Raw genomic sequence first — 24,889 nt, forward strand, 5'->3', positions numbered from 1 at the left:
CATACTGAACTTTTGATCGATAAGACATCTCTTCATTTACTGCTTCAAACTGACAACGGCCTGTCTAAGTATTATTTGTATTACCCTCATTAAACTTCATATTGGAACATTATTCATCTTCGTCTGCCTTCCTGCAACCACCCGTGACAGACGCCCAAGAATAGTTTTACAAGAAACGAAATAACTGGAGCTAAAAAATAAATAAAAAAGTCTAGAAATAACTGGAACTTGCAAAAAAAAAAAAAAAAAGATTGTTAGCAATCCATTCAATAACAAGACAGAAACTAAAATGGGAGAGGAGCACATGGCTAACACAAACAAAGACAGAACTATGAGCTCAAGCACAAGACAAACAAGGAAAAATAGACAAAACAGACAAGAATGCCAAGGCAGGACCCTGACAATTTGATTATAATTATAATTTTAATGCTACGTTTTATTACATGCTAAATATTACATGTTAAGTTTATATATTAATTGTACTAAATTGCAACTTCATCATTACAGATGAGTAGTTACAAATATATTTGAATACATAGCATTCAAGTGCCAATAGAAGCATAAAGCATGTTTTAGTTTACCATAAATTCTTGTCATTACATGCGACAGTGCACTTTATATTTTAAAAGCAATAGAAGTTATGAAATTAGATATAGAGATATACTTAAGTGGGTCAAAAAGAACTCAAGGTCAACTAATTGCATTTCATATACATTTAAACTATAATATACATTATATATATATATATATATATATTAACACAGTCTCACCCCAAAACGTCACATACTGACGGGTCTTGACCATACGGCAACATACGACGAAAAGGGTACCCTTTAACGTCCATGTGTGGCGATTCGGGTATGGTTGGGTTTAGGTATCCGTTAGGGTACCGCTAGGAGGCGCTGCTGGTGCGCTTATGTCTGCGTCTCATATTGACGTTATAGGGGTACCCTTTTCGTCGTGTGTTGACGTATGGTCAAGACCCGTCAGTATATGACGTTTTGGGGTGAGACCGGGCTGTATATATATATATATATATATATATATATATATATATAACTCTCGCTCTCTCTCTCTCTATATATATATATACACACACATATAACTATATATACTATAATACATTTTCACGTTATTGTAAATAACATTTTATTGAATCATATTTGCAAAATACCCATGGAAGGATATAATGTATTTCAAGAATTAAATCAAAGAAAAATGGAAAAAACAGCCAAAAGACCAGAAACTCTTTCCAAACATATATTGATAGAGAATACTTACATAAGCACATACCAAACAATAACAGCAGCCAAGTACATCGTCCCAAATAGCAACCGTAGGCGATCATAAGAGGATTCTGGAGAATGAGTTAGTGGTAGGTACACGAGACATCAAAAGTCAATTTCCTCAGGATTGAGATCAGATATAGATGTCTTTCCTACAGAAAGGTTATTTTCATTTTTTGGCTAATGGCAATTACTGCCTCCAAAGAGAATCAAGGAAATACATCCTTTGGTAAGTGATCCAGGATTAGCATACAGCACAAAAATCCTCTACAAGAAAAAGAAATACAACAAATCACCCCCTCATCCACAAACAAACAATCTATGTACAAAAAAAAAAAAAAAACAGGTCTCCAACTAAATTAAAGATATTCAAAAATCAAAACATGAAATAACTAAGGATGGCTGACGCGAAACTGACGTTCCGAAGCTTTTCGAGATCCCGAAGCGCAGATGTTTCGAAACACTTATCCGAAACGTGATTCAAAACACCCATGTCATGTGACTACGGCTAAATGAAGCTTTGGAGTGTTTCAAGTGCAGTGCCGGCCCGAGCCTTTTGGGGGCCCTAAGCAGAATTTGATTTGGGGGCACCCTCCCACCACGCGGATCACCATCTTTGCTTGACGATTATTGACACAAATGTCACGCTATAATGTTACATTATAAATTAATACAGTGAGGTTATGTATTACAAAATAAATACTTAATAAAAATAGATACTTAAATAAAAAGTTTTCAACTTTTACTTTACTCTTTTACTAACTCTTTGAAACTTCTGAAAACAAACTGTCACAAAACATAAATAAATTATTTGCAAATGTGCAAATGCAACAAATGTGCAATCTTCAACTACAAAATAAAACCAAAATAGACAAACATGGATACAATCAAAAATAGAATGTTACAAAAAAATTGATACTTAAATAATGAAAGTGCATACATTTTTCACTTTTGTTTTTAAAACGTTTAACTTTTACTTTACTCTTTTACTAACTCTAAATTATTTGCTAAAATAATGACAAAACTGAGAAATCAGAAACATAATAACAGCAACAACAATGACAGTTATTGACAGTGTAACTGTCCTCAAACTTTTTTTTTATATTATTGTTGTAACAGACTTTGTTGGATTGTACATGCATCGTGACAGAATCCAACAAAGTCTGTTACAATAATAATGATGTACTGGCGCTCGTTTTAAATGTGTGCATGCAATGTATTTTTCCCCTCTGGGCTTGCCGTAGATGCGCACTTGGTACTGGAGTGTCACAGGGTTTTGGAGTTGGTGATCTGATGTGTGATATATAATAAAGTGGAGAAGAGTTCAAACTTATTATTTTCTTATTTCTGTTTTCTTATTTCTGTTCTGTTATTTCTGTTCTCTTATTTCTAGGTGAACCCTGTACGAATGCTCGGTTACATTATTAAGAGTATTAAAACCATATGCAAGAGATGCACTGCCTGCTTGCCCAGCTAGGTTAGCTACTAGCAAGACTGAAAAAACACAATAGAAATGCACATAAACTTAACTTTACTTTGCTGACATCAAACTTGGAGAGGAGAGAACACAAGTTTACCTGATTGTTGTTCCCGCAATTCACTCTCATGTTTTTTTTTCCCTCTTTTCGTGACCAGAGGGATAGTTACGCCTCATTTTGTCATGGATGTTGTAAACATTAATTGATATTGTTTGATACGAGGGGGAGGCGGGGCCTTGAGTAATTTGCGGGGCCCTACCATAGACTGTAAAAAAATGGGCCCTACGCAGCTTGTGTAGTGAGCGTATAGGGCTGATCGGCTCTGCACAAGTGTTTCGACAGGTGGCATGTCAATCAGCGTTTGATTGACAGGGTCGGGAACAGACCACACAATCGCACATCTGTATAAAAGTGAAGTCAACGCATCTTGACCTCATTGGTTTTTGTGAGAGGAGTTTGATTTTGAGATAGCAGATTTTCGGTGATATAGTGACATTTATAAATTTATATGCAATTTGTTTAGTTATATTTAGGCTAAATTAATAGATGCATAGATAGAAATATGTATAGACAGATAGATTAATAGATAGATATATAGATCATCATCATCATCATCGGGCGGGCTTTTTAGGCGCGGCGATATTTCTCCACAGTCCTCTTTCTTTTGACATGCTGGTCAGCTCTTCGTGCAGTCGTTCCTTATCTAGGTCTAGATGTTCGTAGTGCTGATAAACGTAGTCCCTGTATGATATTCTTGATCTACCCCGCCGGTTTGATGCGACTTCCGACTCGTAAGAACATGTATCTGCGCTGGTTCATTGTTTCCCATGCGAAGGCAGTGTCCGATGAACTGGTGCTGCCTTATGATATCACTAATTGGCTGTTGACCTGTTGTGTTGTATAGTTGTTCATTTGTCATGTGAGACTCTGCTTGGTTGATTCCCAACATGATTCGGTAGCACTTTCTAGCAAAGATGTTAAGCTTTTCTTCAAGGTTAAGATTTTCTTCAAGGCCCATGATTTGCATCCATAAAGAAGCACTGATATGCACTAGGGGTTGTCTTTGATGATGGGCTGAAATTTGAGAAACACATCAATACAGTGGTCAAATCATGTTTCTTTCAGCTTCTACTTCTACACAGCAAAATCCCCAGTGTTAAATTAACACTGCTCAGAGTCCACACTCAGAGAGAGTTAAATGAACACTGGAGCAGTGTTACAGTTAATGAGATAATTAAGTGATTAGTTGAGTTATGATTGAGCATTATTGAAGACACCTGATGATAACAAGCAGAATCACTGAAGGAGAAAATTAATGTAGATCAGTGTTTAGTTTAGTTGGGCTCTTGACCCTTACTTTTTTTAACTTTAGATTTAGTTTGGCTGCTGTAATTCAGTTATAATGGCCAGATGAACGAAGAGAAAAAGTGATCTGATGGTGTGGGTTGTGTTTTAACATAATCAATAGTTGGCCTGAAGCACTGAACTCATTGAAAGCATAATTTCTGAGTTAAGTTTACCTTATGGATTATAGCAACACTGTCCTTGTAGAGTATGCCTTTTTTAGCCTTTTCAATTAAATCCAAATGATCAAATCAATTACAAAAAAAACCTTCTAAAAAGTATTTCAGGTAGGCACACACAGAGATCAAGAATTAGCGTATGACTCTCAATAATGGTGACAAACAGATCACCTCTGAACATAAGCTCATTATTTATTCATGCAGCAATGCATGATGGGAGCCATGAATGAGATTTGATTGGTGGCATCCAGAATGCACTGCAAAATGCGTCAACTTCTGTTCATGTTATTTTACCCAATTTTATACCTGGGATGTCCGCTGTTGGAAGTGGGTGGTTGTTCGGGTTGATTTTGGAACTCTTGTTGTTCAGGAGTGTTGAGAAGTAGTTGGCCCATTCTTTTAAAAGATCTTCGTTTGAACTTGGGATGTCGCCATTGAGCATTCTGACTTTGGTAGAGGAAGCATCTTTGGGCTTTTCACTGATGTCATGGATAAGTTTGCAAACTTTGTGATGTTCGTGTTTGTTGACTGCTCGCTCTAGGGCATCGAGTTCAGAGTTGATTTAGAGATTGAAACCTCTTTTTGCTTTTTATGCCATTCTTCTTTGTCTTTTGAATTTAGTCACGTGACATGAGTGTTTTGAATCACGCCTTAGATCAGTGTTTCGAAACATCTGCGCTTCGGGATCTCGAAAAGCTTCGGAACGTTAGTTTCGCATCAGCCATCCCTAGTAAATATACATTCTCATACCAGTGAATATAATGTTTGAATGTTATATTTGCGTATTATATATGTGTGTTCAATGTGAAATGTTTTATAGATCGTCTTTTAAGGACACTGTGAGTGTATGTGTGAGCTGGATCTGGTTTGTTCACATGTCGGACATGTGAAAAGACTGGATATGTGTTGTAATAAATGTTAATTCAATTTTGTTCGCCTCATTCAAAGCCCAGTGTTTGTGAATGTTTAAATTCAATGTGCATGTTCAAAACAGTGGGTTCTTAAAACATTTAATATCTGGTTAAGAACTACTGAAACTTATTGAATGCTGTTTGAACAGTGTATTTCTCTTTATTTAAAGTGTATGCAGATAAAGTTTGATGGTAGACTAAAGTACCGTTTTTCTTTCATTTGACTATTAGCCTCTACCGTATTTCATTGCCGTATTTGTTCTAGCCTAAATTTAATTGGAGTATTTCATTATTCCAATGTATTTCATTTAATATTACTTCGTTCAATTTGTTTGATCAATTATCTTTCATACTAAATAAGCACACTAAAGAAATCAGAGAGACTTTGTCATTGAATTGTATTATTTTTGTTTCTAAATATTTGCTCCTTTCGATCGCTGTCCTTCATAGAGACAGCAGCCAGAATAAAGCCCCAGGAGTAATTTTTGTATCCTATGCGGTTACATTCAACCACTGGTTACATATAGTTAATCACATCTCGCTTGCATTAAGTCCAATAAAATTTCCATAAGTCTTTTGTGCCCCCATATGACCAACAATGCCTTGTTGTGATAGCTGTAGGAGGGCTTGACGAAAATTAAAGAGGAACCACAATTTGGATCCTTGGGTGAGATGAAGAGTCAGAGCTCAAATGTTGTTGCCTACTTTCCATCTTGGAGAAAATAGAAGGAGACAAAGTCTTGTCCCCTGTTTCATGAGCCAAAGAGAACAATTCTTAAAGAGTATCAACCACCTGCTGTGCTTTGAAAAGGTCATCTCGAGTCACACTATAGCTGTGTCCCAATGTGAAGGCTGCATCCGAAGGCTATCCTTGAAGGCCGATTGGCCGTATTTGAATGCACCAAATGCACCCTTCGTTTCCCCGTGAAAAGAAGGATACTTATAAATAAAAGGATCTTTAACGGCCTATCTTACCCCATAAGTCATTGCGCGCCGGTGACGACAGCATTTTTATATAAAAAAAAAAAGATGGCCGAGAGTTCGGCGGTGGTGTGCTCTTTGATACCAATCTTTCATTTGAAAGTCATGTGTCTAGTATCTGTAAAACCGCTTTCTTCCATCTTAAAAATATATTTAAATTACGTCATATGCTCTCAATGAATAATGCAGAACAATTAGTTAATGCGTTTATGACCTCAAGGCTAGATTATTGTAATGCTCTACTGGGTGGTTGCCCTGCACGCTTAATAAACAAACTACAGCTCGTCCAAAACGCAGCAGCTCGAGTTCTTACCAGAACCAGGAAGTATGACCATATTAGCCCCGTTATGTCAACACTGCATTGGCTGCCTATTAAACATTGTATACATTTTAAAATTGAAAAATCACAACGTAAAAAAAACCGAGCAAAACGCGCCCGCGCGTTTGCCGACCTCAGGGGGTTAACTGGCCGGAATTTTGAGATCGCAGTAGACGTGAAGGACTATAATAAGTTAAGAGCTCGCTCAAGTACTGCGGAGCTAAACCATTTAGTGCTTTGTAAGTGATCAGCAATATTTTAAAATTTATACGATGTTTAATAGGCAGCCAATGCAGTGTTGACAGAACGGGGCTAATATGGTCATACTTCCTGGTTCTAGTAAGAACTCGAGCTGCTGCGTTTTGAACTAGCTGTAGTTTGTTTATTAAGCGTGCAGGGCAGCCACCCAGTAGAGCATTACAATAATCTAGCCTTGAGGTCATAAACGCATGAACTAATTGTTCTGCATTATTCATTGAGAGCATATGACGTAATTTAGATATATTTTTAAGATGGAAGAAAGCGGTTTTACAGATACTAGACACATGACTTTCAAATGAAAGATTGGTATCAAAGAGCACACCCAGGTTCCTAACCGACGACGAAGACTTAACAGAGCAGCCATCAAGTGTTAGACAGTACTCTAGGTTATTACGTGTGGAAATTTTTTGTCCAATAATTAGAATCTCTGTTTTTTCTGAATTTAGTAGTAGGAAATTACTAGTCATCCAATTTTTTATATCAGCTATGCATTCCGTTAATTTTGTGAATTGGTAGGTTTCGTTAGGTTTTGAAGAAATATACAGCTGAGTATCGTCGGCATAACAGTGAAAGCTAATTCCATGTTTCCTAATGATATCTCCTAATGGTAGCATATACAGAGTGAACAGCAGCGGTCCTAGTACTGAGCCTTGTGGTACGCCATACTGAACTTGTGATTGATAAGACATCTCTTCATTTACTGCTACAAACTGATAACGGTCAGATAAGTATGATTTAAACCATGCTAGTGCAATTCCACTAATGCCAACATAATGTTCGAGTCTATTTAAAAGGATGTTGTGGTCAATGGTGTCAAATGCAGCACTAAGATCCAGTAATACTAATAGAGAGATACAACCACGATCGGATGATAAGAGCAAATCATTTGTGACTCTAACGAGAGCTGTCTCGGTACTATGGTACGGTCTAAATCCGGACTGAAAATCCTCGCAGATATCATTTCTTTCAAGAAAGGAACACAGTTGTGAGGATACTGCTTTTTCTAATATCTTTGACAGAAATGGCAGATTAGAGATCGGCCTGTAATTGACTAGTTTTGTAGGATCAAGTTGCTGTTTTTTAACAAGCGGTTTAATCATAGCTAGCTTAAAGGTTTTTGGTACGTATCCTAGAGACAAAGATGAATTAATGATATTAAGAAGAGGATCTATGACATCTGGAAGCATCTCTTTCAGCAGCTTAGTCGGTATAGGGTCTAACATGCACGTTGTGGATTTAGATGATTTGACGAGTTTGCAAAATTCTTCCTCTCCTATAGCAATGAATGAATCAAATTTTCCCTCAGGGAGACTACAATGCACTTCCTGATGCGATACTGTATTAGACGGTTGCATAGTTATAATTTTGTCCCTGATATTATCGATCTTATAAGTGAAGAAGTTCATAAAGTCATTACTGCTGTGTTTCTTGGAAGCTTCTGGGCTTGAAGCTTTCTTTTTCGTTAGTTTAGCCACTGTTTCAAATAAATACCTAGGATTATGTTTATTTTCTTCTAATAGGGTTGAAAAATAAGCAGATCTAGCAGCTTTTAAAGCCTCTCTGTAAGCAATCGAGCTCTCCTTCCATGAAATCCGAAACACCTCTAGTTTTGTTTTCTTCCAGTTGCGCTCCATTTTTCTGGCTGCTCTCTTAAGGGCCTGAGTGTGCTCGTTGTGCCACGGCGTTGGACTATGTTCTTTAATCTTCTTTAAGCGCAGCGGAGCAACTGTGTCTAAAGTGCTGGAAAAGAGAGAGTTAAAAGTTTCTGTTGCAATATCAAGTTCTTCTAAGCTATCCGGGATGCTGAGATGATGAAACTGATTAGGAAGATTATTGATAAAGCAATCTTTAGTAGCAGAAGTAATCGGTCTAACATATTTATAACACGGAGTCGGCTTTGCAGCCTTGGCTAAATGTAATTTACACAAGACTAGATAGTGATCTGAGATGTAATCACTCTGTTGCAGTATTTCAACGGCATCAACATCTATTCCATGTGATAGTATTAGATCTAGAGTATGATTACGACAATGAGTCGGTCCTGACACGTGTTGTCTAACTCCAATTGAGTTTATAATGTCTTTAAATGCCAATCCCAATGCATCTTTTTCATTATCTATGTGTATATTAAAGTCACCAACAATTAGTACTTTATCTGCAGCCAATACTAATTCTGATAGAAAGTCCGCAAATTCTTTGATAAAGTCTGTATGGTGCCCTGGTGGCCTGTATACAGTAGCCAGCAGAATTTTCAAACGTGATTTATCGTTTACACTAGATATTTTTACATTAAGCACCAACACTTCAAAAGAATTATATTTACAACTAGATTTCTTAGTGGTTTTGAAAATATTACTATAAATTACAGCAACACCTCCTCCTTTGCGTTTCAGACGAGGTTCATGTTTATAACCGTAATCTTGTGGGGTTGACTCATTTAAAGCAATGTAATCGTTTGGTTTTAGCCAGGTTTCTGTTAAACACAGCACATCTAGGTTATAATCTGTAATCATATCATTAACTATTAGCGCTTTTGAAGTAAGAGATCGAATATTCAGCAACCCAAGCTTTATCATTTGCTCATTTGTATTATATCTATTTTTTATTTGTTGAAGATCAATTACATTTTTAACCTTAGATGGGTTTGAACGTATTTTTGATTTCCAAGTTCGGGGAACAGACACAGTCTCTATATGATGATATCTAGGTGAAAGAGGCTCTATGTGATGGGATTTATCTGACCTTGGTGACGTGAGGCCGCTAGCAGACGGTCGGTTAAGCCAGTCTGTCTGCTTCCTGACCTGAGGCCCAGATTGTCATGTTTTATCTCTAAGACTATGAGCCAAATTACTAGAGAGAAGAGCAGCACCATCCCAGGAGGGATGAATACCATCTCTTTTCAACAGGTCAGGTTTGCCCCAAAAACTTTTCCAATTGTCTATGAATTCTATATTATTTCGTGGACACCACCCAGACAGCCAGCCATTGAGTGAACACAATCTACTAACTATCTCATCACTCCGGCGAACAGGAAGGGGGCCAGAGCAAATTACAGTGCTTGACATCGTACTTGCAAGTTCACACACCTCTTTAATATTAATTTTGGTGATCTCCGACTGGCGGAGTCGAACATCATTAGTGCCGACGTGAATAATAATCTTAGAGAATTTACGTTTAGCATTAGCCAGCACTTTCAAATTTGCTTTGATGTCAGGCGCTCTGGCTCCCGGCAAACATGTGACTATGGTGGCTGGTGTCTCTATTTTCACGTTCTGTGTAATAGAATCGCCAATAACTAGGGCACAATCAGAATATTTCTCAGTGGGTGTTTCACTGAGCGGGGCAAATCGATTTGTTATCGGAACGGAAAAGTGGTTTTTTGATCCGCGACTAGAGCGATCCCTCACTGTCACCCATCTGCCCTGCTGCACGGGCTCTACTTCAGCCGGAACCGACTCATGTAAAGAGTTCACTAGGCTAGGCGCATCCAAAATAGTATCTAAAGCTCTAGCACTCTTCTTACTATTCTCGATTAAAGTTTGGATGCGTGTCTCTAGTTCTGAAATCTTCTCTGTCAGCCTGACTGTCTCCTTGCATTTATCACATATAAATCCTATATTGCCGACAGAGAAGGCTATGGTAAACATGTGACATGAAGTGCAGGTGACAATAACAGGAGAAGACATTACTCACCGTGTTTGTTGACTGATTCTTACTCACCTGGGCTTTTATGAACTCAAAGGCGCGGGCGCGCGAGAGAAAAATAAATAACTGAGCGCACGGGTGGTGCGTTAAAAGGCTAGCGAGTTAGCGTGTTGTGCTGACAATAACGGAAGCTAGCAATGTCAGGTTAATCTGAGATGTTGAGTAAGCTGTATTTAGTAGTATAAACAACTAGAATTTATAATAAATGATGGTTCAAAACAGAAAGAAATACGAAGCTAATACGAGGCTTAGACGCAGCAAACAAACTCACAGCAGCAGCAGTCACAGCGAGGCAGACAGGAGCAATCGATCTCCGAGCAATCGATCAAAATCCCGATTCAATGATCCTTAAGAAATTAAACGTTCTTTGATATCTGGATATCTAAGGCTCATTAGTATGCAGCATTAGCAGGTCTTCTTTGTCTCCAGGTGTGAATGAGGACATTATTCATGACCTTGTTGGATCATTCACGCCCACCTGCATATTGCCTTTCCAAACAAAAAGTGTCTTACAAAATTTAAATCAATCTATTGTTTAATGTGAACGATTAGCCCGGATGATTTTCAGATCATTTTGAAGTAAATACTCTAGCCGACAAGATCCATTAGTCAAAAGTATTGTGGAAATATGTGAAGTTGGTTGTTTGTGGTCTTATATCAGAACATTTAAGTTTGAGTTTTTTGAATAACCACGCATAAATAATATTCTCTCAAAAATGCAAACATGTACATACATGTTGCTCACATATTATGATAGTCATGTTCGTGCTAAATAGAGTGTAATTACACCTTTGCCATTAATATGTTTATAAGCAACTGAAAAAAATACAAATATCAGGTCATGTCAAAACATCTCAAGGACCCCAAAAACACCTTAGACTCCAGAGGGTTAATAATACCTAGAATATCAAAATCGACTGGCGGTAGATCCTTTTCCTATTTAGCACCAAAACTTTGGAACAGTCTTGCTAACATTGTCCGGGAAGTAGACACACTCTGTCAGTTCAAATCTAGACTAAAAACACATCTCTTCGGCCTAGCATACACATAACACATTATAGACTTCTATAACTCAATGTTAGGCTGCATAGTTTAGAACAGCCGGGACCGGGAACACTTCCCGTAAATCCTGATGTACTTGGTACATCATAAGAAGGATGGCGTCTACGCTAATATTAGTCTCTCTGTCTATCCCGAGGTTTACCGCTGTCCACCGGAACCAGGCCGGATCCAGATCTGATGAAGGACCAGCGCCAGGACACGACGCCGCCGCTGACCTGAAGTGTCAACCAGTCCCTCCTCCTCTCCACTCCGACTTCAACCAACCGGAACTGGACAAATACTCTGATTCATTCTGACTTCTGACCTGTAATGCTCCTGAATCATAATCATACACTGTTCACTCATTGGCCAGAGGAGAACTGGCCCCCGACTGAGCCTGGGTTCTCCCAAGGTTTTTTTCTCCATTCTGTCACCTGATGGCGTTTTGGTTCCTTGCCGCTGTTGCCTTACCTTCTGGCTTGCTTAGTTGGGGACATTTAATATTTAACAATATTATAGATCTGCCTTAAAGGTGGATGATGATGAAATTGTTTTTTGTATTATTTTCATGTTATCACTGTGAAGCTGCTTTGATACAATCTGTATTGTAAAAAGCGCTATATAAATAAAGGTGACTTGACTTGACTTGACTTGGACGGCAAATTCATATTTAAATATAAGTATTATGTTTTCATTTACTCAAATGGCTAGCGAAACCAAAGTAAAAGCCACAAGTTTTTCTTTCTTATAAACTTCATCTTAACTACTTCGCCACCATTGCATGGCTTCATTTGTCAGGTGGTTTGAGGCAAAACTTGTGCTAATATTAGTTTAATAATTGTTTCAGGGAGCAAGTAGCAGACAGCTAAATTTATTAAATTACGATTAAATAAATCAACTATTTGCACTAGTCTGTCTCACTTGTGTATTATAAGAAATATCACTCACCCTATAAAGCCCACAACAATAAGAAAAGCAGTAGATAAGGCAATGGGGTTTCACTTTTATGTGTTTTTGTAGTGCTGTCATGCAAGCTATGTCTACAAAGGTTTTAACCAAATTTGAGTATCCAGAAATATTATTTCGGAAGTATTTTGTATGCATGTTCTGATGTGTCATATTTTGCAGTGTTAACAATTTGACGAGTGTTTGGACTTGATTAGAGAATACATGGGACTGCAGAGGGAAGCAGAAGCGAGGAGAGCATAGGAGAGTAGGACAGGCTGTTTTCTCTTTTTGAAAGAATGATTGAAAAATATATATTTATTATATATACCGTATTTTCCGGAGTATAAGTCGCTCCGTAGTATAAATCGCATCAGTCATAAAATGCGTCATGAAGAGGAAAAAAACATATATAAGTCACATTTATTTAGAAATTTATTTCACAAAATCCAAGACCAAGAACAGACATTTAATCTGGAAAGGCAAGTTATTCAACTACACAATAGCACACAGAACAACAGGCTGAATAGGTGTCCGGCATGTTAACGTAACACAGGGTTTCCCGCAGCACTTTGGAACTAAGGCGGCCGCCTAATCAACACACGCCTACCGCCTTAACAACGTCGTCAAAAAAATTTATATGAGCGATATCCGCCGTGTTACTCTGTCCTGTTTAGAGCTTAGATTCTCTGCCCGAGCCCGATATTTCCTGCCGCTTGATCTAGAGATGTGCGGCGCGGGACTAGATTTGATGGCTGAGTGCGAGCGCGGGCGGTAGCCTAACGGCGGTGATCCACTTGTCCTTGCGACACTTCTGTAGCGCTGCACTCCACTATATTCCTATGGGTGACGTCAAGCGACTTTGACGCGCCAGCAAAGCATTCCGGGAAGGCGGCGCTTCATTTTAAAAATTTCCGTTGAACGCGACGCGGCTATCCAATAGAATCCAGCACATGAAGACGGGGGGAAGTCTCTCGCGGGTCCTTTGTTCTAGATTGGCCGCTGGCTCAAAACCACGCCCATAGCGGTAAACTAGAGGAACGCCCATCAACGTACACATGTGAGGAGGCATCGCGACACCACGCAACATTCGTGTCGGAAAAGTGGATCAGTACCGTAATGCACTCACTCTGTGTGTGCGGGCTGCGGGACTCGGGAGAATAAAACGATTAAATAGAAATATCTATGAATAAAACATATAAAAACGAATAAATTGTTATTCATCCGTTGCAGAAAAGCAACTGAATTCTGAATGCTGGCAAATCCTCTGATTATAAAAGATATTATGAAAGATTCATTATGCAGTCAGCTTCATTGATAATAACTGATGTATGAGATCGCGATGAACTGATGTCAGCTTTTTAGGAATTATTAAGGGTGCGCACTTTGCGCGCATTCAGTCATGGCAAACCATGCACGCAGCCTGCTTGCATTTTATGTTAAATTAAACAGTGGTTTGTGAATGTTAATGTTTTAATAACAAATAATTTATCAGGAGCATTTATGCTGATGTGTAATATAATAATACATTTTATTTAAAGCGCCTTATCAGGACACCCAAGGACACTGTACAAAGCAGATAAAAACATCAAAACAGTAAACTAATAAAATTGGCAAGACAATGGGTCAGGTGGAATATGACCGTCTAAACAACAGAGTTTTGAGTTTGGATTTAAAGAGATGAAATGAGTCAATGGTACGAAGGTCTGGAGGGAGTGAATTCCAAAGATGAGGAGCAGAGCAACTAAACGCCCTGCTCCCCATTGTGACAAGACGGGCAGGGGGGACAGAAAGCTGGCAGGTGTGGGAGGATCGGAGTGAACGGCTAGGGATGTTTAAATGGAGGAGATCTGAGATATAAGGAGGAGCCATGTTATGAACAGCTTTGAAAGTAATGAGAAGTATTTTAAAAATGATCCTCTGTTTAATGGGAAGCCAGTGAAGTTGTTGCAAGATAGGAGTGATATGATGAAAAATGGGGGTCCGAGTAATCAGACGTGCAGCAGAGTTCTGTAGGAGCTGCAGCTTCTGGAGCGACTTATTAGGGAGACCAAACTGGAGTGAGTTGCAGTAGTATATCCGCGATGTGACGAGACTGTGAACCAGGATGGCAGTGGTTTGTGGAGTGAGAGAGGGGCGAAGACGGGAGATGTTACGCAGGTGGAAATAGGCGGACCGGGTGATGCTATTAATGTGAGAGTGGAACGATAATGTGCTGTCGAGGACGACACCCAGACCCTTTCCCTGAGGGGAGGGAAGAACAATTGAATTATCAATGACAATGGAAACTTTATTAGCTTTGGAGAGAGTATGTGGTGTGCCCACCAGGAGAACTTCGGTTTTTGAACTGTTTAGTTTGAGAAAGTTGGATGAGAACGAAGAGTGGATTTCTTGGAGACAGAGGGTGAGAGAGGTTGGTGGGAGTAAAGAAGATGGGTGTCGTCCGCGTAGCAATGGAATTTAATGTTATGTTTACGGAGGATGTGACCAAGAGGGAGGATATAGATGATAAAAAGGAGAGGCCCCAATACAGAGCCTTGGGGCACTCCAGCGGAGACGGGGAAGGTAATGGATTTCTGGGATTTGAGTTGTATGAACTGTGTGCGATCAGAGATGTATGAAGAAAAACCAGGCTATGGGAATGTGGGTGATACCAATAGATGATAATTGACTAAGGAGGGTAGGATGAGAAATGGTATCAAAAGCTGATGTGAGGTCCAGAAGAATGAGAATTGAAAGTTACCCAGAATCAGAAGCCATGAGAAGGTCATCTGAAATTTTGAGGAGTGCGGTTTCAGTGCTATGAAGGGGACGGAAGCCGGATTGAAACTGCTCGTAGATGCTGTTCGACATGAGGTGATTATGAAGTTGAGAAGCGACTGTTTTTTTCCAGAATTTTAGATATAAAGGGTAAGTTAGATATGGGACAAAGATTGCTAAAATTAGTGGGGTCCAGATCAGGTTTTTTCAAAATGGGTGTGACCGAGGCAGTTTTGAGTGAAGGGGGGACTGAACCGGAGCTTAGGGAGGAGTGAATAATCTCCGTGATGAGAGGGGCAAGTGAAGAGCAACAGAATTTAACCAAAGTGGAGGGAAGTGGGTCGAGCTGGCATGTGCAGTGTTTAGATTTATGAATAATTTCCAAAATGGCTTGAACGGAGGGAAGTTCAAAACTTGAAAAAGTAGTAGTTGGGAATGGATAAGGGGTGTTAAAGTTGCCTCCAGAAGCTGCAGCTCCAGATGAAGTCAGTTGTTAATGAATGTCTGTGATTTTGGTAACAAAAAAGGACATAAGTTTATTGCAGAAGTCCTGGGATTGCATGTGGTAGGGAAGAGAATCGGGAGGTTTTGTAATGGTGGTGAGAAGGGAAAACAGGGTTTTAGAATTGTGATGATTAGAGTGGATTAAATGAGAGTAGTAAGCAGATTTAGCTGAAGAGAGGGAATCCTTATACAGATTTACATGATCCTTGTACATATTGTTGTGAATGGTGAGTCCAGTTCTATTAGCAAGGCGTTCCAGCTGACGGCCCTGAGATTTCAGAAGACGTAGGGCGGGAGTGAACCAGGGTGCTGAGCGGGAGAGACTGATCTGGATCTCATGGGAGCATGGGTGTCCAAGAGAGTGTGAAGATTTTTGTTGTAGTAAGAAACTAATTCATCAGCTGAACAGCAGGCAGATACACTTGGAAAATGATTGATATCAGATGCAAAGGTGACAATGTTAATGTCCTTGATTGTAATGATCTCCAGAGTGCTATTTTCATTCTGGCCAGTAGGGGTCGCTCTCCATGTCATACTTCCTCCAAAACTGTGGATGGCGCTTGTATCATGAACACTAGTCTCTCCACTCCTGAAGGAGGCGCCATTAACCCTAACATGTTCTAAATCCTTCTCATCAATCCTGATTCCCCACACCTGTGTTTGACCCTTTATAAGTCTTTTTGTTCCCTGCTTCTGTGTTCAGTCTTGAGCCATTTATCCCGTGTATCCTGCTGCCTGTCTTTGAGTTAAGTGTATCTCTTGTTGAATATTTTTGGACCCTCGTGTCTGTTTTTGTTTTCACTGTTTTATGGAAGCTCGGCTCTCCTAGTTTATTTGTATTTTGTATCTTTTATTTCTCTAGTAAAGATTACCTTTATTTTTTGAAGACTCAAGTCTCCTGGCTCTTTTGATCTTCTGCTATTGGGTTTACGTATTCGGGAGTTAGCTCAGTGAGCTACCACTCACACTTAGAGCACCGGAGACCCGGGTTCAATCCCCACCAAGGGCAACTTCTTACAGCAAGACTGAACCATGGAAGAAAGCCCAGCAGAAGAGTCTTCACCACCCACTAACGTCGAACGCATCCTGACTGCACTCTCTGAGCAGGCCACAACTATTCAGCGACATGATCAGGCTCTGTCTGAGATCCTCCATATTCTGAGCCTCCAGTCCCAAGCCTCTTTACCCCAGGAACCCCAACAGTCTCTTGGCCCTCTATCCAGATCCACACTGGCTCTCCCTTCTGAGCCCAGATTACCAGCCCCAGAGCGGTTTGACGGCACCCCTGAGAGATGCAGAGGATTTATTACCCAGTGTACTCTGGCCTTTCAACTTCAACCCAGCAGTTTTCCCACTGAGAACAGTAACGTTGCCTACATTATCACCCTCCTCACAGGCAAGGCACTCGACTGGGCCTCAGCTCTGTGGGACCAGATGTCTCCTCTTAACATAAACAGTCAACAGTTCATTGAGGAGATGAAAAGAGTGTTCCACCCCCAGTCCAATGGCCAAACTGAGAGGGTAAATCAGGAGATTGAGAAGACACTGAGGTGTCTGGTCGCTGACAACCAATCCACTTGGAGCTCTCGACTTATGTGGGCTGAGTTTGCTCATAATACCCTGTACCATTCTTCTCTAGGCATGTCCCCTTTTGAGTGTCTGTATGGTTTCCCTCCCCCTCTATTTCCCGGACAGGAGCCAGAGGTTGAGGTCCCAGCTGCCACACAGCTAGTGCGCCGGTGTCGACGTTCCTGGAAGAGGGCTCGTGCTGCTCTAGTTAGGGCGGCTCGACTACAACAGAGGCAGGCTAACAAACGCCGGAGGGCAGGACCCACGTTTCGCCCAGGACAAAGAGTGTGGCTCTCTACTCGAGACCTTCCCCTACGGGTAGAATCCCGTAAGCTGGCTCCACGATACATCGGCCCCTTTAAGATCCTCAGGAAGATTAACCCGGTTTCCTTTCGACTCATTCTGCCCAGGTCTATGAAGATTCACCCCACTTTCCATGTTTCGATTAAAACCAGTTGTTTGTTCCACTTTGTCTCCAGGCAGGAAGTCTGCCCCAGCTCCCCGCATGATTGATGGACAGCCAGCATACATGGTCCGCAGGCTGTTGGATTGCCGCCGGATACGCGGAAGAGAACAATACTTGGTAGACTGGGAGGGTTATGGCCCGGAGGAGCGGACATGGGTTCCAGCTCGGGATATTTTGGATCCGGCTCTCATCTCAGAGTTTCACCAAGAACGAGAAGACCATCTAGGGAACGTCAGGAGCCGTTCTTAGGGGATGGGCTTCTGTAATGATCTCCAGAGCGCTATTTTCATTCTGGCCAGTAGGGGTCGCTCTCCATGTCATACTTCCTCCAAAACTGTGGATGGCGCTTGTATCATGAACACTAGTCTCTCCACTCCTGAAGGAGGCGCCATTACCCCTAACATGTTCTAAATCCTTCTCATCAATCCTGATTCCCCACACCTGTGTTTGACCCTTTATAAGTCTTTTTGTTCCCTGCTTCTGTGTTCAGTCTTGAGCCATTTATCCCGTGTATCCTGCTGCCTGTCTTTGAGTTAAGTGTATCTCTTGTTGAATATTTTTGGACCCTCGTGTCTGTTTTTGTTTTCACTGTTTTATGGAAGCTCGGCTCTCCTAGTTTATTTGTATTTTGTATCTTTTATTTCTCTAGTAAAGATTACCTTTATTTTTTTGAAGACTCAAGTCTCCTGGCTCTTTTGATCTTCTGCTATTGGGTTTACGTATTCGGGAGTTAGCTCAGTGAGTTACCACTCACACTTAGAGCACCGGAGACCCGGGTTCAATCCCCACCAAGGGCAACTCCTTACATTGATATTCCGGAAGGAGATGGTGCGAGGGAGGGTCATTTTAGATATCGGAAGGGGGAAGTAATGAGCATGTGGTCGGAAAAGGCAATAGGGTGAGTTTTACAAACAGAGGGGATGACACCAGAACAACAGACTAAATCCAATGTGTGCCCCCCACAATGAGTTGGAGAGTCAATATATAAACGCAGACCGAGGCTTTCCAGGCAAGATGAAAAGTCTCTGGAGAGCGGAGAACTGATATTATCCATATGAATATTAAAGTCACCCAGAATTATTAAATTATAGGATAGGGTTGAAAGATGAGTGAAAAGCTGAGAGAAGTCATTCAGAAAATATTTATTATATTTTGGGGGACGATAAACAGTGACCACAACTGTGGGAGAGGGTCCAGGCAACAATGAGGCAGAATACTCAAAGGATAAAAATAGAGGAGAAGCAGGAATCGGCAAAACTTTCAAGGTCTCGCGATGAAACAGTGCAAGACCTCCGCCACGTCCAGAAGCATGGGGCTGGCAATTGTAAACAAACCCCGGAGGGGCAGACTTGTTGAGAGGAATAAAATCGTTAGTCAGCTGCCAGGTCTCAGTCAGACATAAAAAAATCAAGATTATAATCCATAATGACATCTCTGATTAGCGGACCCTTGTTATTAAGAGAGCGAATGTTCAGGAGACCAAAGTTGACGGTGGCAAAGCAACTTTTACAAGCAGAGTTAGCCACTTTAGGCAGGCTAGCCAGACTACTATGATTAGCTCCCCGGCAAGCGTTACGAGAGCGGTGGCGTGTGGTAGACCAAGTTGGTATGGAAGAATAAGAGTTCTTATAAAAGCGCTTACCACGCAATCCACGGTGGATGTATCTCTGGTTTGGCTGGAAGAAGATGTCCGACGGAATGGAGCAACCAGGTGGAGGCTGGAGGACATCGACATGGCGTCGGAGCTTCAGAAGCTCAGCAACAGAGTACTGGAACAGAGCGTCGACTTGCAGGTGGGCAGGAGACACCAGAAGCCAGCCAAGCACGAACCAGAAAATTGACCGGAGAATCCACGTCATCCTGCACAGGAAAGTGAGAGAGGCCGGGGGACCGGAGATCCTCAGGTAAGCAACAGCAGTGGAGATGTTAGGACGCAGTCGGGATCACAGAAGAGCGATAGTCCAACAGTTACTGGTCATAAGCAGCAACCAATGTTGTACAGGCGATGTAATGATTCAATTTGATCAGATTGAAACACTATCTGTCTGAAAATTCGCTGGTGTTGTCAGAGTTTATGCCAAAGTTCTACCGGTATGTAGCGACGACAGTCACACCAGGGTTCACTCTCCCAGCCAGTGATTCACGTATGGCGACACGTAGGCTAACACAAAGTTAAGTTACACCTTAACTAACACATTTTCTACGGGAAACCCTACACAATAGCATAAAGAACATATACCTGGGAGGCTGAATAGGCTAAAATAACATAAGTCAGTGAGTCCAACAAGTTACTGGTAAGCAAGTTCACCAAGCTCCCGCGAACTCATTCCACAACACTGAATCCATTGAATTCTTCTGTGCTTCTGAACAACTCCGCTAACTAGAGCGCCCTCTCGCGGCTGTAGACGGTAATGTTTTCTCTTGGTTCATCTTAGTCCGAATGAATGAATTTTTATATATAAGTCGCACCTGACTATTAGTCGCAGGACCAGCAAACCTATGAAAAAAGTGCGACTTATAGTCCGGAAAATACAGTACTATATATTCTTGTTTAACTTTTTTTCACTTATATTTTGTAATATAATGTGTAAATAACTTTAAATGTGTAAATAAAAGAGAATTCATTGCTCTGGACATTGTTTATTTTTGTAATGACAGTCATAATTTCTACATGAAACAAATTCTTCTATACCTTTTTTTTTTCAATTAAAATGGGTTAAAATGAAAATAATTTGTTCTAGGTTACAAAAAGCACTTTTTCCAACTATTTCCAACATACGTTAAACATTTCAAAATCAACATAAACATTTAAATTTACAGTACATAAAATAAGACAAAATGATGCAGACTTTTATTCAGCTGAGCAGGGAGACCCTGGTGTGCTGCTGGACCGGGATGGGCTCCACAATAGAGACCCTGGTAAGGCCTTCTGCTGGCGGGACATCATCTGGGATGGTCTCCAGAGTGTTTGAGTGGATATTTCCACTATCCACTAAGTTGTCTACCAACAGGTTTGCAGGGCTGACTCATGGAATAAATATTGAGATACTTTATTACGCTAAAGTACTTTTAATAACCACTAATACCGCATTGGGGAAAAACTACTAGTCAAATATTCCAAACCTTAGTTAAGCAAAATGATCTCGCTCTAATGTACTTAAAGGGATAGTTCGGCCAAAAATGATATTTAACCCATGCATTACTCACCCTCAAGCCGTTCGAGATGCATATGTCAATCTTTTTTCAGACGAACACATTTTCAGTTATTTTAGAAAATGTCTTAGACCTTTCAGTGGATATAATGTGAAGCTATGGGGTCCACCTCCTTCAAGTCCCAAAATGTGCATACATTCTTCACAAAAGTAATCCATCCGGCTCCCGGGGTATAAACGAAGGCCTTCTGAGGGTAATCCGTGCATTTTTGTCGTAAAAATATAATTATTTAAAACTTTATAAATGAAATTATCTGGCTTCCGGCAATGGTCGACGCGCGTTCACGGGTGATGGAAGTCAGCGTATGATGTAGGACGTAGCGTAGGAACCGCCGTGACGTAGAACGAACACGCCAGCGCAGCCAGAGAGCAGAGAAAAACAAAACTCCACTCAGGATTTCCGTAAAGAGTTATAAAAAAGTGTCGGAGGATTTCGATATTAGAGAAGAGGATATTTAGTTTTTGCCACAGCCCTATATTTTCGAACCGGAGTACAGCGATGAAGAACTCAGGAATATGGAGGAGGCTGCATTAGCAGTGGCACAACTAACGTTAACAGCCTCGAATAGACAAGAGTCTGGGAGACATGGTGGACATCACAAATTGCATTTATTTTACAGTCAACTTCGTCTGGTAGCATACCGAGTTGTGCTTGAATGGATGCTGAAAGGGGTAAAACATGGAAGAGGCAACCGTAAGGTTCTTCCCTCCTGTGTTGTTCAAGCCATAAGGGAAAAATACGCATCCCAGTCTGGATCCTATGTGGGTTTCAGAGAAGCAGATAATGCCTTTGCCATGATGTAGTGAAGAAGTCTGCTACCTACTACATTATTTTTCTTGAATAAATATATATACTTCATATACTTTGTTTCCTGTAATGTTTGATTCAACCACGTTTATTTTGTATTTAACTGGTAAACAAAATTTGTTTTATTTTTGTAAATACAATTTGTAAAAAATTTCAGTATCGTGTTTGAAGTTTCTAAATAAATTATAATACTCATACTTTTTTCAACAAAGAAACGTTACTGATTTTTTATTTCTAAATTGTGTTGCTATTATCACATCAATGCTTTTCCTTCAAGACAACTGTTCTGTAACATGACATATAAATAACAAAACAATGAAATGTTAGATAAAATAGAATTTGAAACTAAAAAATAAAATAAACAGTGAAAAAAATAATACTTTTATTAAAGTTCCACTAAGGCACAAGAGTCTATGTAAAGCATTGCAGAGGCTTTATTTGGAAAATCTTGACTGCGTGAAATAGCATCTTCTTTGGCAGGTTTTGGCTTTCGTGCAATATTTGCTGGTAATGTGGGAACAGTGAGTTGAGATGACTCGTCTGGAACAGCAATGTTTGGGTTTCTACGGTACTCCAGAACTACATTAACCAGTTCATCTCTAAATGTTTGTGTGGTTGGTTCAAACGGTTTCTTAGCTACCCACTCCTTGGAGTGCTTGGGAAACACAACATTGTAGCGTTGTACTCCTAGAAAGAAACAAGACATACACGTTACTGTGCAATATATTATTAGCCTAATGTTAAACTACTGACCCATTCATACAAATAAGCACTTTGCATTACATTTCATAATTTGGAATTCACTATTCTTTGAAACTTTTGTTGTGGTAATGTTCTTTACTTACCAGAGGTGGTTGTGGCCTGTTTACAATGTACATTTTCATTATGATCCATAATTGCAAGCTGTGTGCGTGCAGACATGGAAGAGTAATGAAAGTGCAAGTTCTTTGGACAGTACTTCAGTAGCATGGAGTGGAAAACTTCAAGCTTTCCTGTAAAATAAGGAAACATAATTAGCCTGGTGTTCTAAGTAATCACTTTCAACATAAACACACACAATGTGTTTTTGGTGTAACATACCTGTATGCTTAAACAGGGACATTTGCTGCAGGTCCTTCAGAATACCTTTGTCCAGAACAATTTTCTCCAGCGTATGGTATGCACGAGACTCTTTCATAATCCACCTCTTCCGTCTCTGTTGGTCAGGATTGAGGGCAGGATGGAGACATCTCTGTTCTAGCCCATCCTCAAAAGATGCTTTTGAGGCTAGAACAAAATATGTTCTAGCCCAAAAGATGCTTTCCAACAGGTTTTATCGTAGTTTTCAAGCTCTCAACGGAAGAATGGGTGTGAGGCGTTTGAAAAAAATAGGTCCACAGTTTTACAACGAATGGTAACAAACCTGTTGGAAAGCATCTTTTGCAGCGATTTTTGTGTGAGCATATCAGTGAACACCCCTGGCCACTCTGTGAGTTTCACGTCTTTGTAAACGAAAGTTTAATGCGTTTTAGGAAGGATTGTTCCAGTGCACCTACTGTATGCAGCCATTGTGGAGGTGGAGGGGAAAGCGAAAGAAAATGAAAATTCTCGGGACAGCAGCATCTGTCCAAATTTTAAACTTAACCGTTCTATTTCATCAGAAATGATCTGAAAACAGGGCTTTAAGTGTAAAATACCGAACTTGTCCTTTAAGGTATCAGGAGTAAAAGTATGTATTCTGCAGGAAAAAAACCCTCCATGTCAGGGTTTTTTGGTAGGTAGGTAGGTAGGTAGTTTTATTTCATACCCGCAGGTAAAATTGTATTACAGATAAAAAAGTCTTCGGTCATCCACATAAAAAACATAAGAATCTACAACTATTTCACAAACAAATATACAAATAGACTTCATGACAGACTGCGCCATAACACATACATATCCTCTATCCAGATCAACTGTCGAGTGCTAAAACTTCTCTCTTATTATTTAAGAATTCAATTGCAGCTGGAACAAAAGTATTCTTATATCGTCTTGTTTTCCATCTCAAAGCCGCAAACCGGCGACCAGACGGAAGTAACTTAAAATCATTCCTTAAGGGATGCGACCGATCACTCAAGACAGCACTTGCTTTCCGATACATCTGATTTGTGTATATATTACCTAGGTCCCTTTGATTTACTCCTATTATCTTACTTGCCCATCTTACAATTTGGTTTAAGGAGTTTCTGTTTTTCACTGACAGACTTCCATACCACACCACTATGGAAAAAGACATAAAAGATTCAATAAAAGCTAAATAAAACAAAGTCAACATACGTCTGTCGATGTGAAATTTTGCAAGTTTCCTAAGGCATCTCAAACGTTGATGACCCTTTTTACAGACCATATCACAATTCGATTCAAATGAAAGTTTTGAGTCTATAACTGTACCAAGATACTTATAACTCTCCACCTGATCCACAGTCTGTCCTTTAATAATCGTAGTGACGTGATCAACAGTGCGTGTTCTAAAATCAATTATCATGTCTTTCGTTTTGGTAGTGTTTAACTTTAGATAGGAATCATCGCACCAGGTCACAAAATCCTCCACAACTGGACCATGGCCAGACTCGTCCCCTTGTAACAGACTCACTATCACTGTATCATCAGCAAACTTGATTAGTATCCTATTTTCATTTACACTTTGACAGATATTAGTATACAAGATGTATAGTAAGGGCGAAAGAACACAGCCTTGTGGTGATCCTGTGGATGAAAATAATACATCAGAAAAGCTACCATTCACTTTTACCCTCTGCATTCTATTTGTTAAAAAATCCAGTAGCCATCCCACCAAATTGTGGTTCAACTTATAATACTCTAACAATCTTCTGGCTAGGATGTGGGGTTGTATAGTGTTAAAAGCGGAAGAGAAATCTATGAACAACAGTCTTGCGTGGGTATTTTTCCCCTCTAGATGCTTTGTCAGTAAATTTAACAACATAAGTGAAGCATCCTCAACACTTCTGTTCGCTCTATATGCAAATTGCATAGGATCGAGGGCTTGTCCAGTCTTACTTAATAACTCAGATTTCACCAATTTCTCAAATGATTTCATTACCAATGAGGTGAGGGCAACTGGTCTCAGATCATTTAACACTT

General features: G+C 40.1%; 1 protein-coding gene across 1 annotated transcript; it reads right to left on the reverse strand.

The window, feature by feature from the left end:
• Window positions 1-22,069: 22,069 nt before the first annotated feature.
• LOC307003299 (uncharacterized protein) lies at window positions 22,070-23,012 on the reverse strand. The gene is made up of 4 exons (XM_079621550.1): window positions 22,850-23,012; window positions 22,615-22,761; window positions 22,305-22,456; window positions 22,070-22,256 (listed from the first exon to the last, which is right to left on the reverse strand). Exons 1-4 carry the CDS (start codon window positions 22,944-22,946, stop codon window positions 22,155-22,157), a joined length of 498 nt encoding a protein of 165 aa, XP_079477676.1. The 5' UTR covers window positions 22,947-23,012; the 3' UTR covers window positions 22,070-22,154.
• Window positions 23,013-24,889: the final 1,877 nt, after the last annotated feature.

This window comes from Phoxinus phoxinus, assembly GCF_949152265.1.
Source record: "Phoxinus phoxinus genome assembly, chromosome: 8".
Taxonomy (NCBI): Eukaryota; Metazoa; Chordata; class Actinopteri; order Cypriniformes; family Leuciscidae; genus Phoxinus; species Phoxinus phoxinus.